The following is a 15233-nucleotide window of genomic DNA, read 5'->3' on the forward strand; positions in this document are numbered from 1 at the left end:
AACATAAATGGGCCGGCAGAACATTGGATAAGCGAATATGTTGGATAATGAGGAGGGATTAAGAAAAAGCCTATTAAACATCAAATTAGGTTATGATTTTACAAATTAAGCACCAAAACATCATGTTTTACAACAAATTTTACAGAAAAAGTAGTTCAATACACAGTAATGTTATGTTGTAATTACTGTATTTATGAATTTAGCACCAAAATATCACGATGTATTGAAAACATTGACTACAAAAATGCGTTGGATAATCCAGAACGTTGGATAAGCGAGTGTTGGATAAGTGAGACTCTACTGTATTTATCTTTCCCCCTTATTCTGTGAATTAACTCTTTCCCTTTTGCCTCCCAAGACTTTCCAATCTGGCCCTTCCTGGAACAACTTTTCCTTTTGCGAATATCATCTTGGAGGAGGCCGTCCGCTCCATATTTACGCCATGTTTTTGTGTCCCGTTTATTTTGGTCCTTCCAGCCTAAGTCAACTGAGGCTTTAATTGCGTCTAACATGTAATTTATTATTCCCCCCCATTCTTTATATCCCCCTTTGCCCTCCATTTTCTAGAGGGAAAAATGGTGTCTTGTCCCAATCTATTATTATTTCTAATATCTCCTCCATTTACTTCTTAATCATTTGATGGAAGTTTTGTATTTTTTCACAATCCCATTGCATGTGGGTATATGTTCCGGTTTTCCCGCAGTTGTGCCAACATTGTTTTGGGGAGGTTCTGGTTATGTTTTTGTGTATGCGTGCATTTCATCGGTTGTTGCTTCGATGGTTGCTCTGAGCAACCATCGAAGCAACAACCAATGAAACGCACACATACACAACCAATGAAACGCACGCATATATATAAATGTTCTGACCATTTCTGCCTTAAAGTAAACAGCAAAACTAAACACCCAAAACACACGAAACATGGCCACAAAAGACATGGTCATCCCCACTGTGTTTAGACATCAAAAAAACAAGAAAAATAAAATCCTAATTAGAGGGAGAGGAATAATTGTTTTTTTCCCCCGTTGCTGCCAGTTAGAAGGCTAAGCTCCGCCCACTTTCTCTCCTAGCAACCCACTCAGCCATTTAATGGTGCCCAGGCCTCTTCCACACTGCCTATCAGTGAGACTGTACTGTATACTGTACTGCAAATTTATAATCTTATATTATCTGCTTAGATGTGGATTATATGAGGCCCCTTCTACACCTGTATAAAATGCACACTGAAGTGGATTATATGGCAGTGTGGAGTCAAGACAATCCGGTTCAAAGCAGATAATATAAGATTATAAATGGGTTATGTAGCTGTGTGGAAGGGCCTTGAGTCTACACGGCCATATAATCCAGTTCAAATCAGATAATCTGTATTTTATAGGCAGTGAGGAAGAGGCCTAACTCTGCCTGTCCCCTGGGCTGAGTGAGTTGCTAGGAGACCAAGTGGGCGGAGCTTAGCCTTCTAACTGGCAGAAATTAGATAAAAACAATTATTGCTCTCCCTCTAATTAGGACTTTATTTTTCCTTTCTTTTTGTTGTATCAACCTAGAGGCGTGGATGAGGGGTTGTGCTGTCAATTTTCAAGGTTGGGGGGCCTTTAGTTTTGTTGTTTTGTCGGTCGCCGGGATTCCATCAGGGTCTTTTTTTTTCGTGTCAGGAGCAACCGGAGTTGCTTCTGGAGTGAGAGAATTGGCCGTCTGCAAGGACGTTGCCCAGGGGACGCCTGGATGTTTTGATTTTTTTACCATCCTTGTGGGAGGCTTCTCTCATGTCCCCGCATGGAGCTGGAGCTGAGAGAGGGAGCTCATTCGAACCTGGCAGCTTTCAGGTCAGCAAGCCAACCTTCAAGTCACAAGGCTTTAACCCACTGCACCCCCAGGGGCAAGCCCTCCCGCCTAACAATGGACTGCCCGGCCCTCCCGCCATGACCCCTGCCCCCTACCTCCACCGGGAACTGGCCCTCGAGGGCGTGGGTCCGCCGGTGCCGCTGTCTGGGCACCCCGTCCTCCTCCTCGTCTTCGTCCTCCTCCTCGGCGGGGCTCCCTCGGTGGGCGGTCAGTGCCGGGGGCGGGGAGGGGGCCCGCTGGGCACGGGGCCCCTGGGGAGCAGCGGGGGGCCCCTCGCCCGGAAGAGACGCCGGAGCGGCGGCAGAGGCAGCCTCTCTCTCAACCAGGAGGGCAATGGAGGGGGAGGCGGCGGTAAGCAGCGCTACGGCCTGGTCATGCCTGGCTTCCGTCATGTCCACCCCATTGATCTGGAAGGGCCCCAAACCGGCGTCACGTCGGGAGGAAGAGCGCCCCCAGAACCCCCCCCCCCGTCCTCCTCAAAGCCTGCCCCAGAGGAGGGGGGGCCAAAGGGGGCTCTGCGCAGGAAGGGGGGTGGCTGGCCTCTCCCTCCCCCCCTCCGACCCACCCATCACCATTGGGGGAGGCTGGAGAGACTGGAAGGGATAGCCAGCAAAGAGAAGAAAAGGACAGGAGAGGAAAGGGGGGGGGGCAGGCCAGGCAGAGACGAGGCAGACGGACAGACGGAGGGAAGCCAGCACTGACCAGGCCGTCTCGGGGCTTACCCCGCCGGAGCCCCACTTGCTCTTGCCGAGGCGGCTGGGCAGAGAGGCAGCCCCCCTCCAAAGAAGGCTGGAAGAAGCCAGAAGATTGGGGGGGGGGAGGGGAGGGGGCAGAAGATTGGAAAGGAAGACACTGCTCCACGAGACCCCCAAGTCCCCCCCCAAAAGCCCAGAAATAGAAAGGAAGGAAGGCCCCGCGTCTCCCACCCCAAGGCCCACCGTCCCTGGACGAGGGAAGGTAGAAATGGGCACGTTTTGGCCCTGCAGGTGTTTTGGACTCCAACTCCCAGCATTCCTGACAGCCTCAGGCCCCTTGCTTTCCCCCCTCGGCCACTTGAGCTTCCTGGGGCAGGAAACTCAAACTCACATAAGCGTACCCACTAAAAGAAAATTGGATGAAGATGTTCTATAGGTGGTACATAACCCCTAAAAAATTAGAAAATGATTTAAAATTTAAAAAATTAAATTGAAAAAATTTAAAATGAAAAATGAGCAAAAACTTTAAATGTTGGAAATGTGGTGAAAAAGAAGGCACATTTCACCATACATGGTGGAAATGTAAAAAAGCTAAAGAATATTGGGCCATGATACACAAAACAATACAAAAAATGTTAGGTAACAAAATTTAAAAAAGGTCCCAGAATTGTATCTGTTAGGAATTTTTACAGAATCCCGAGATACAAATGAGGAGAAATTAATGACATATCTTAATACATCGGCTAGAATTACCTACGCTAGATACTGGAGACAAAAAGAAACCCCCAGGAAAGAGAATTGGCTAATTAAAGTAGCCGAAATAAAGAATATAGATAGACTAACCTACAGTAGAGTCTCACTTATCCAACGTTCTGGATTATCCAACGCATTTTTGTAGTCAATGTTTTCAATATATCATGATATTTTGGTACTAAATTTGTAAATACAGTAATTACTACATAGCATTACTGTGTATTGAACTACCTTTTCTGTCAAATTTGTTGTATAACATGATGTTCTGGTGCTTAATTGTAAAAACATAACCTAATTTGATGTTTAATAGGCTTTTCCTTACTCTCTCCTTATTATCTAACATATTCGCTTATCCATCGTTCTGTCGGCCCGTTTACGTTGGATAAGCGAGACTTCACTGTACTTAATAGCAAAAAATCAGGGTAGACCAAAAAAAAGAAACAAATTGGCAACAGGTAGAAAGATATTTTGAACTTAATAAAGCTGCAAAAAAGGATAAATAAATAAAGAAACGAATAAATTACTTTAAATATAAAAATTAGAACAGTATATTAAGACCTAACAACGGGTCGGAACCCCCACCTGGACCGTGAAGAAGATCTCAAATAGCGGAAACTATGAATGAAGAAGCGAGTGAAGACTAAGAAGAAAGAAACTTCAATAGAGAAAGCTAGACCTCTCCGTCCGTGAAGTGGAAGTCAATCCACCAACCTTTTTATTTTATTTATTCATTTTATTTATTTATTTTTCTCTTTTTTATCTACTCTTATTCTATCCCCCCACAAACCTACACCCTCACTTATCTATCTCTCCTCTCTTATCTATCCTTTCCTCTTAGGCCTTATACCCTGCATCAACCTCAAATCCATAAGGCCAGGGGTCCCCAAACTTTTTAAACAGGAGGCCAGTTCACGGTCTCTTAGATCAGGGGTCCTCAAACTTTTAAAGCAGAGGGCTGGTCCACAATCTTTCAGACTGTGGAGGGGCCGAATTATCATTTGGGGAAAAAAACCGAACAAATTCCTGTGCACACTGCACATGTCTTATTTGTAATGCAAAACAACAACAACAATGAAAGAACAATACAATATTTAAAAATGAAAACTATTGTAAACAACATAAACCTATCAGGATTTCAATGGGAAGTGTGGGCCTCCTGGCCAATGAGATAGTCAAGTTAATTAGGATTGTTATGGTTGTTGTTGTTGTGGGTCTTCAAGTCATTTCAGACTTTGGGCGAGCCCAAGTCTAAAATTATTTATTTATTCATTTACTACATTTATTTATTACATTTATATCCTGCCCTTCTCACCCAAAGGGGACTCAGAACAGCTGTATGTACATACAATATATTATATTATTAGCATAGCACAATATTAGCATCATATATTACTATATTGAACTATATCACTATACTGTAATATTATATGTAATATATAACATATAATTAATATTATTATATGGTATTATTATTAGTATTATATTGTATAACATTATAATATTATTATCAATATTATATGTATATACAATATATTATATTATTAAAAATGAGATAAAATATTAAATTTTAAAATTGATGGCAGGGGCCCGGTAAATGACCTTGGAGGGCCGCATCTGGCCCCCGGGCCTTAGTTTGGGGACTCCTGTCTTAGACGGTTGGAGGGCCGGACTATAGTAGAAAAAAAAAACTATAAACAAATTCCTATGCACACTGCACATCTCTAATTTTGAAGTAAAAAACAAAACAAATGGGAACAAATACAGCCTCAATGTTAATCATAATCATAATCATAAAGAGGGTTGTAAGAGACCCCTTGGGCCATTTAGTCCAGCCCCATTCTACGTTTGTGCACCAAAAGCACAAGAAAAGCACCCCTGACAGATGGCCAACCACCCTCAATGTTGTTAATAATCATCATCATCATCATCATCATACATCACACAGTCCTAAATGCTTGGGAAGTGTTAAACTTGTGATTTTGTGATACTAAATCCAGCATATATATCTTGTTTGCTGTGTTATACTGTGTCTTTGTGTCAATAATGATGATGATGATGATGATGATGATTGGAAGAGACCTTGGGCCATTTAGTCCAACCCCCTTCCGCCTTTGTGCACCAAAAGCACTAGTAAAGCACCCCTTAATAATTAATTAATTATTAATTAAATAATAATTAAAATATCATTATAAACGAGCAAAGCTTTGGAAGGCATGCGCTGGGCGAGGGAGGAGGCGGGAAAGGCACGCACGCTGCCACGGGGGCCGGATCAATGGCTTTGATGGGCCGCATGTGGCCCCCGGGCCTTAGTTTGGGGACCCCTGCATAAGACCCGTTCATCCTCAAACCTTATCCCACACCTTCCTACATTCTACCCCCCCCCCCCGGCTCTTCTATACTTTTTATATTTTTCTTCTTTATGTATGTAATAAAGCAATAAACAATATTAAAAAAAAAGAAATGGTGGGAGTTGGGAGTCCAAAACACCTGCAGAGCCGAAACGTGCCCATGTCCGTTGTAAGGGACCCCCGACCGCCCCCCCCCCCGGTATGTGCTGGTCAGAGGCCCCTCCGGCCTCAACGACTCACCAGGATGACCCTATCTCCCACTCGCAGGGTCCCGTCCCGGTGGGCCGCGCCGCCCTCCGCGATCCGAGAGATGAAGATCCCCTGCAGAAAAGAGAAGAGGCCGGGCACGGCCCCCCGTGGAAAGTCACCCCCAGGAGCGAAGCACGGGGAGAAGCAGTGCCCCTCGGACCCTCCTCCTCCCCCCAAACCGGACAGGGCAAGCGGAGGGTCACGTCAGCCAAGACAGAAATAGGCCTGGCTGGGCGGCACCGGCGGGCGGCACAGGGATCGCGTGTCACCCTCGCTGCCTGCCAACCTGGGACAGGACCGCTCCCACGGTGTCACGATGCTAAATATGATTTATGGCTTGAATATTATTATTATTGGGTTGTTGTCTTTCGGGCTGTGTGGCCATGTTCCAGAAGCATTCTCTCCTGACATCTCACCCACATCTATGGCAGGCATCCTGAGAGGCTGTGAGGCATGGATAAACTAGGCAAGGAAAGTAAGTATCTATCTGTGGAGAGTCCAGGGTGTGGCAAGAGTCCTTTGTCACTGGGAAGCCAGCATTAATGTTTCAGTTAATCACCCTAATTAGCATTGGAAAGGTTTTGTCTCTTGCCTGGGGGGCATCCTTTGTTCAATCATTAGCCAACCAACACTCTGAGGGCAGAGGAGCCCCAAGGACGGCTAATGACTGAACAAAGGATGCCCCCCAGGCAAGAGACAAAACCTTTCCAATGCTAATTAGGGTGATTAACTGAAACATTAATGCTGGCTTCACAGTGACAAAGGACTCTTGCCACACCCTGGACTCTCCACAGATATATGTTTTTTCCTTTCCTTGCCTAGTTTATCCATACCTCACAGCCTCTGAGGACGCCTGCCATAGATGTGGGCGAAACGTCAGGAGAGAACACTTCTGGAACATGGCCACACAGCCCGAAAGACATACAACAACCCTGTGATCCCGGCCATGAAAGTCTTTGACAACACAATATCATTATAATGAACTGAAGGAAAGGTGTACAGATGGGGCCTAACCGGGCTGAAGACACAATTCTAAGATTAAGGCCTGCAATGACTAATTACAGTTCCTCAAGCAGGCAGTTAGTCATTGCAGGCCTTAATCTTAGAATTGTGTCTTCAGCCCAATTAGGCCCCATCCATACACCTCTCATTCAGTTCATTAAAACCATATATCAAGTCTCTGATAAGAACTGTGACAGGGATAAGAGAAATGTTTACATCTGTCAATACTGGCTGATTTGATGAACTTTTGGAGAAAAACAATGTGTTTACATTAATCAAACCCAGGGAACAGGGTGAGCTCCCGCTGTTAGCCCCAGTGTTATATCCCAGCCAGCCATGGCTTCAGAGCCTGATCAGGAGCTGAACTCTGACACAGAAGAGGCTTATTATGATTTTTCACCCAGTTCTGAGAACGCTTTGCAGCTCCAGGTGCCTGGAGAAATCAGCCAGGAAGAGCCGTTAATTGGAAGGGAGTCTCCTACGCTTCCTCCCTTGTCTGGGCCAGACGTTCTCAGCTCGCCTGAGAATACGGGTTTCAATGGAAGAGAATTTCTGAATCGTGAGAGAAGCGCAAAACAAGGCCTTCGTAGAAGTTAACGTTTGGCATCCCGAGGGGATAATGGTTAGAGTTCCCATGGGAAGTTTTTGGGAGTATTGCTCTCCCTATTTTGGATTCAGTTTAGTGTCCCAACAAGCGCCTCAGGAGAGGTATAGAGGCTCAGCCCTGTCTCGGGCTCTTGGGAAGAAGCCACGCCCACTCCTCTAGCTCCGCCCCCTGTGTGTCCCAACAGGTGCCTCAGGGGCTCAGTCCTGTCTCGGTACTTGGGAAGAGGCCCCGCCCCTCCCCTGGCCCCACCCCCAAATGCACCTGTGGCCATCACCGCCCCCCTGGATTGCTGCAGCGCCCACCAGGGGGCGGTAGCACCCACTTTGGGAATCCCTGTTTTAGAAGTTCTAGAAGTTTTGAAACAATGGGTTAGCAGGCTGCAAGGAAGCAGCCTGGCCTAAGAGGGTGAATGCCAAGTAAAAATGTAACCCCCCCCTTTTCTGTTTGTTAGGCAATGTAGCTATAGGTTGTTGTGAATCCAATGTCTTTGTTACACAGAATCTGTCTATCTGTATCTCTAATGTCGTTCTGTAAAAGTCCTAATAGACCCTCCCACCCTGGAAATTGCAATTAAAATAACCTTTGTTTAAAAAGCATTCACGACAAGGGTGGGGTGGGGAGGGGGGTGCCCTTTGCCCCCAATGCCTCACCGTGTCCCCCGTCCGGTAGGGGGTGGAGCCCTTGCCGCCCGCGATGCTGAAGCCCAGGCCGCGCTCGTTGCGCGTGAGGCAGGCGGAGAGGCGCTCCGTGGGGGGTCCGTCCCCGTCCGGCCGCTCGGGGAACTGCAGGCCCCCCCTCCGCTCCCGGGGGCTGTAGTCGTCCTCGGGGCGCAGCGGGGTCACCGTCACGGCGTTCTCGGGCTCCACCATTCGCTCCCGCAGGACGGTCATGGAGACGGTGCTGCCGGACCCCCGCAAGGCCTCCACCGCCAAGTGGTGCTCGGCACAATGCAGAGACACGCCGTTCACCTGGGGGGGGGGGGGGAGAGGAGGGGTAAGGACGGTGGTGAGAAGCGGTCAGCCTGGTCTGGCCCTCCTGGCCACAGGCAAGACAAGCCCAGGCCGCTTCAGGTCAAGGGCGGCCCACCTGCCCATCAGCAAGAAAGACCAAGCAGGAATCCCACCAACTATCTCCCACCCCATTCTGATGAGATTAGGAAGCTCGTTGGCTCCAAGGAAATGTGGGGGAAAAATTGGGACATTCTTTCACCAATGGTCGACTTGTGAGAAATTAAAAGAATTTTGGAAGACAATACATCAAATAACACAGGAAATCATAGGAATCAAATTTAAATTAGACTCTGAAATGTATTTACTAAGTTTTACAAACTCAAAATTTAAAAAAAAAAAAATGAAGACAGCAGCCAGACTAACAATAGCGAAAGTCTGGAAAGGGGAAAAACTTCCTATTTATTTATTTATTTATTTATTTATTTATTTACATCGCTTTTGCCCCGCCTTTCTCCCCGAGGGGACTCAAAGCGGCTTACAGTAAATAGGCAAAAATTCAATGCCTAAAAACAATGTAAAAACAACAATTTATATAAAAATCTACAAAACAACAATTCATATAAAACAGGTACCATTGCAAAATAAAATCACATTATATAAAATTTTAAGCATGTCCAAGATTCCTACTCCCGAGGAATGGTTAATCAGAATTTTGGACATGATACAAATGGATAAGCTAACTCAAAAAAATAAGAGAGAGCAAAAATCAAACAGACTGGACAAAATTCACAAAATTCTTAATAAAAAGAAGAATGGATTTCTCGATAAGACTTATCTATAATATAAAATGGTTTAAACGAAAAGAGACTAAGGGAAAATACAAATACAGTAGAATCTCACTTATCCAACACTCACTTATCCAAGATTCGCTTATCCAACATTCTGGATTATCCAACGCATTTTTGTAGTCAATGTTTTCAATACGTCGTGATATTTTGGTGCTAAATTCGTAAATACAGTCATTACTACATAACATCACTGCGTATTGAACTACTTTTTCTGTCAAATTTGTTGTTAAACATGATGTTTTCGTGTTTAATTTGTAAAATCAGAACCTAATTTGATGTGTAATAGGCTTTTCCTTAATCCCTCCTTATTATCCAACATATTCGCTTATCCAACATTCTGCCGGCCCGTTTATGTTGGATAAGTGAGACTCTACTGTACGTAATCAACGAAAGAGAAAACTCTGAGGTCAAGATGGGAAGCCAACCAATTTTTTAAAACTTTTTTTTCTTTCTTTTATTTTCTTTCCTCACCTATCTTCAAAACTCCTTCACCCCCAATCTCCCCACTCACTTTCCTATCATTATATTGTTCCACCACTTTTGATGTATTATGTTTTCTTTATAAAATAAAAAATAATACACAATAAATAGTTTTGAACCTAAAGTTCTGACTCCGCAATCCCAAGCCTTCCTGAGGAATGGAGGCCCACCCCAGCACATCACATGTATGTTTCTGCTGGTTATGAAATTTACTTCTGGGACTAGATTTAAAGTGGAATCACCCCAACTGAGGGTTGTTTTGAGCCTAACCGCTCAGATTCCCCAACCAACGCTTACGGGCCCCGCTTCCATAACGCCAGCCCCGGTCACAGCAACACATTGGAGCAACTTCCAAAGAGCCATTGGGAGCGCGGATACGGAGAGCTCGCAGCTCTGTGGCCGGGTTTCCGGGCAAAATGTATAATTAAATGTATAATTATGTAAGTCTTTTAACATAGGCTTCTGATTTTATTGTCATTTTAATTGTAATTGATTTTTAAATTTGATGTAAACTGTTTTTGATGTATATGTTTATATTGTAAGCCGCCCTGATGGGTGAGAAGGGCGGGGTAGAAGTGATGTAATAAATAAATAAATAAATAAATAAATAACTTAATTTATAAAACCCAGCTCTGGCTCAGGTTGCCCCTTGGAGGCCCCACAGGAGACAACCCCCACGACCCCCCCCCTCGCCCGGCTCACCTCCAAGAGCTTGTCCCCCACTCGGACCCCTGCACGTGCAGCCGGACCCTCCTCAGAGACCCGGGAAATGAAGATGCCCTGAAGGAGGGAGGGAGGGAGAGAAGGGAAGGGGGAGAGGCCAACCTTGGAGCAAAAGGGTCAGGGGCTGGCCCAGACCCCCCCCCCCCTGGACCCCCACTACCGGAGCAGCGTTACCTCGTCATCCCCCTTGTAGGGGGTGGAGCCCTTGCCCCCCGCAATGCTGATGCCCAGCCCCCCGGTCTGGCGCACGATGGTCAGGGTCAGCTGGAAGAGAAGTGGGCAGAGGAAGGGCTGCGGTCAGCAGGGTGGAACCAGAGACCACGACATGTAGAAGGCAAGGAGCGCCTCCGCCCCCCCCCCCCCGCTCCCACACACGGAAGGACCCAGGAGAGAGCCCTTCCCCAGGCAGGGACAGAGTGGACGCTTGACCAGGGAAGGGGCAACACTTCCACCGGAATCCCCAGGACAGGCCTCACACGGCAGGGCAGGGCAGGGCAGGGGCGCCTTCTTCCTCCCGACGGGGAGACAGCTGACCACCCTCCCCACCTATGTCCAGGGGCAAGCCTTTCAGGGGGGATCCTGGGGGGGGAGGGGGGGTCAGGGACCGGCGGGAGGCTCCTGGCCCAGCTGTGCTCACAGAGCTCACTGCCTCCCCCCCCCCCCCCCCGTTTCATGCAAAGGGGTCACTTTCTAGTCAAGCAGCAACTGGATGAGGCTAAATTGGGGGGGGGGGTGTCCTGGTGCCTGCGGGGTCCCTCAGTCTCCCCGCCAAGACATCCATGGCCTCGAGGTGGACGCTTGGCCGCAACGAAGCTGCAACTCCCTTCCAACATGGGCTTTGCTTTCTCAGATCAAACACCGTGTTTCCCTGAAAATAAGACATTGCCTCATGTTTATTTTTCCTCAAGAAGACACACTACGGCCTATTTTCAGGGGATCTCTCATTCTGATTAAGTTTGGCACAAAAAACTGCATTTATGGGATGATCTCTGATCATGCCCACGATGTCCTGGTTTACTGCCACTTCATGTTGGTTGATGTACTTTAATGATGTTTTTAATTTTTTCAATTAGGTTGTTTATGTGCTATTATGTTTCTAATTGTGTTTTAGCTTGTAATCTTTGTTTATGCTGGGTTTGGTCTTCACAAGTCCATTATTATTATTATTATTATTATTATTATTATTATTATTACTATTGTTAACATCATCATCATCATCATCATCATCATCTCCTCCTCTCTGGGCTCAGTAGCAGACTGCTTGCTGAAGTTTTCCCCCTATCTATCCCCTGGTGTTTGTATGGTGGGGTGAGAGAGATCCACAGACTGTTGCTGGCTGGTGTTGGGGAAGAGAGGGGGACCCACAGTGCTGAATCAAACGGCAGCCACAGCTTTACTTCTTTCCCCTGAGGACAACCAGGTTTACTTCTTTCCCCTGAGGACAGACAGTTTTACTTCTTTCGCCTGAGGACAGACAGCTTTGCTTCTTTCCCCTGAGGACAGACAGCTTTACTTCTTTCCCCTGAGAACAACCAGGTTTACTTCTTTCACCTGAGAACAACCAGGTTTACTTCTTTCCCCTGAGGACACACAGCTTTACTTCTTTCCCCTGAGGACACTCAACTTTACTTCTTTCTCCTGAGGATGCACAGCTTTGCTTCTTTCCCCTGAGGACACACAGCTTTACTTCTTTCCCCTGAGGACACTCAACTTTACTTCTTTCTCCTGAGGACACACAGCTTTGCTTCTTTCCCCTGAGGACACACAGCTTTGCTTCTTTCCCCTGAGGACACACAGCTTTGCTTCTTTCCCCCGAGGACACACAGCTTTACTTCTTTCCCCTGAGGACACACAGCTTTACTTCTTTCCCCTGAGGACACACAGCTTTACTTCTTTCCCCTGAGGACACACAGCTTTACTTCTTTCCCCTGAGGACACACAGCTTTACTTCTTTCCCCTGAGGACACACAGCTTTACTTCTTTCCCCTGAGAACAACCAGGTTTACTTCTTTCACCTGAGAACAACCAGGTTTACTTCTTTCCCCAGAGGACACACAGCTTTACTTCTTTCCCCTGAGGACACTCAACTTTACTTCTTTCTCCTGAGGATGCACAGCTTTGCTTCTTTCCCCTGAGGACACACAGCTTTACTTCTTTCCCCTGAGGACACTCAACTTTACTTCTTTCTCCTGAGGACACACAGCTTTGCTTCTTTCCCCTGAGGACACACAGCTTTGCTTCTTTCCCCTGAGGACACACAGCTTTGCTTCTTTCCCCCGAGGACACACAGCTTTACTTCTTTCCCCTGAGGACACACAGCTTTACTTCTTTCCCCTGAGGACACACAGCTTTACTTCTTTCCCCTGAGGACACACAGCTTTACTTCTTTCCCCTGAGGACACACAGCTTTACTTCTTTCCCCTGAGGACAGACAGTTTTACTTCTTTCGCCTGAGGACAGACAGCTTTGCTTCTTTCCCCTGAGGACACACAGCTTTACTTCTTTCCCCTGAGGACAGACAGTTTTACTTCTTTCTCCTGAGGACACACAGCTTTGCTTCTTTCCCCTGAGGACACACAGCTTTACTTCTTTCCCCTGAGGACAGACAGTTTTACTTCTTTCTCCTGAGGACACACAGCTTTGCTTCTTTCTCCTGAGGACACACAGCTTTACTTCTTTCCCCTGAGGACACACAGCTTTACTTCTTTCCCCTGAGGACAGACAGTTTTACTTCTTTCGCCTGAGGACAGACAGCTTTGCTTCTTTCCCCTGAGGACAGACAGCTTTACTTCTTTCCCCCGAGAACAACCAGGTTTACTTCTTTCCCCTGAGGACACACAGCTTTACTTCTTTCCCCTGAGGACACTCAACTTTACTTCTTTCTCCTGAGGACGCACAGCTTTGCTTCTTTCCCCTGAGGACACACAGCTTTACTTCTTTCCCCTGAGGACACTCAACTTTACTTCTTTCTCCTGAGAACACACAGCTTTGCTTCTTTCCCCTGAGGACACACAGCTTTGCTTCTTTCTCCTGAGGACACACAGCTTTGCTTCTTTCCCCCGAGGACACACAGCTTTACTTCTTTCCCCTGAGGACACACAGCTTTACTTCTTTCCCCTGAGGACACACAGCTTTGCTTCTTTCCCCTGAGGACAACCAGGTTTACTTCTTTCCCCTGAGGACACACAGCTTTACTTCTTTCCCCTGAGGACACACAGCTTTACTTCTTTCCCCTGAGGACACACAACACCTAAAGCAGTGTGCCCTGCTCCTCACTTCACGAAGGAGACTTTCACTTTATTTATTTATTATTATTATTATTATTACTATTATTATTTACTGCAGTTGTATCCCGCTCTTCTCACCCCGAAGAGGAGTCAAGAGCGGACTACTTTCCCTTCCTAGGTCTCCCTCAATGCCTCCGCTTGCTCAAGCACAGAACAACCGGGACCTGATGGGGAGCCAACTTAATACGCTGCATAGCCACGCCTATCACTCTGCCTTATTTTCGGGGTATGGCTTATATTGCGCAAATGCTTAGACATCCTGCTACGGCTTATTTTATGGGTATGTCTTATTTTCGGGGAAACAGAGCAAGAAAGAGAAAAAGACTGGTTTTCCTTGTGGGGAGGAGGGAGGCTGCCCTTTCCTATGGTAGAAGGCCCTCCAGGCGGGGGACGCCCTTCCTGCAAGGGGTGGGCTGCATGTGGCCAGGGAGTCCATGCGCCCCAAGACGAAACGAGTCTCATAGGCAGCCCCCCTTCCGTCCCGGCACAAGCACCCCATGTCCACGCTCCAACTGCTGCAAGGTGGATGGAGAGACCTCCTATTGTTGTCTCCTGTGGTCAAGAGGCCAGTGCCCCCCCCCCCCACTCAGACCCCGGAAGAAGACGTGGAAGAGGCGAGAGGAGAGAGGAGGAGGAAGGGGGCGGGGGGCAGTACAGACCTCTTCCTCCTCAATGCGAGCAGGTTCAATCAGCAGGTTATTGGCTTGATCAAACGACACCCCCTGTTAGGACAGGAACCGGCAGAAAGAAGCATGCGGATTAGTGGGCAGGAACGGACCACCACCACCGGGAGAGGGAGGCAGGCCAGGCAGAGGGCAGGGGGCAGAGGGCAAAGGGCAGGCAGGAAGACCCCCAGCCCTGGCACCAGGGAGACCCACACCAGAGGGGGAGGCAGAGAGAAGGAGGGTGGGGGGCAAGGAGAGAAGGCAGGGAGGGAGGGAGGGGGGCAAATAGGGAGGGGGGGCAGAAGCTGCCGGGCTGAGGCTCCTCCTCCTTGGCTCCTTCCCAGGCCTCCAATGCCCAGGATGTGGGGAGAACGGGGAGAGCGGAAAGGGGTCGGCCAAGGGCAGGTATCCCCCCCCCCCGAAAAGGCTCTTCTGAGGTGTTTGTTCATTCCCTGCTGCTTCTGTGAGGCACGCCAGCGCTTCATTCTCACAGATCGTCTCCCCAAACAAAGCCCACCCGGGAGGGCCCTCTGGGGCCTCACAGCACAGCCCCTTTCCCACCCCCCCCCCCCAGGAAGCTCCAGGGGCTCTGCTGACAAAAGAGGGGAAGAAGGGAGGGAGGGAGGGAAAGAGGGAGGGAGCCAATGAAGGAGTGCGAGAGACCCTGCTTGGAGGAGTACAGGACAGCATCAAAGCCCCCCCCCCTCCCCATGGTCTGCCCCACAAGTACGCATCAATGCACTCTGTGAGAAGGAGGCCCGCCAGAAGAAGAGGAGGAGGAGGA

At 47.8% G+C, this 15233-nt stretch overlaps 1 protein-coding gene across 9 annotated transcripts in view; it reads right to left on the reverse strand.

Moving 5' to 3' along the window:
• scrib (scribble planar cell polarity protein) overlaps positions 1-15233 on the reverse strand; it is a 92164-nt gene that overhangs the window by 40494 nt on the left and 36437 nt on the right. For 6 of the 9 annotated variants that reach the window (XM_062979299.1, XM_062979300.1, XM_062979302.1 and 3 more), the window contains exons 16-22: positions 14444-14506; positions 10672-10761; positions 10477-10554; positions 8147-8464; positions 5879-5959; positions 2545-2631; positions 1938-2249 (exon numbers count right to left, since the gene is read on the reverse strand). In XM_062979299.1, coding sequence (XP_062835369.1) covers positions 1938-2249; positions 2545-2631; positions 5879-5959; positions 8147-8464; positions 10477-10554; positions 10672-10761; positions 14444-14506 — 1029 coding nt within the window. Of the gene's footprint in view, positions 1-1937; positions 2250-2544; positions 2632-5878; positions 5960-8146; positions 8465-10476; positions 10555-10671; positions 10762-11170; positions 11366-14443; positions 14507-15233 lie in introns of those variants that run through there. The other 3 variants (XM_062979301.1, XM_062979303.1, XM_062979307.1) reach the window with 3 other exon arrangements.

The sequence above is a fragment of the Anolis carolinensis genome, chromosome 4 (assembly GCF_035594765.1).
Source record: "Anolis carolinensis isolate JA03-04 chromosome 4, rAnoCar3.1.pri, whole genome shotgun sequence".
Taxonomy (NCBI): domain Eukaryota; kingdom Metazoa; phylum Chordata; class Lepidosauria; order Squamata; family Dactyloidae; genus Anolis; species Anolis carolinensis.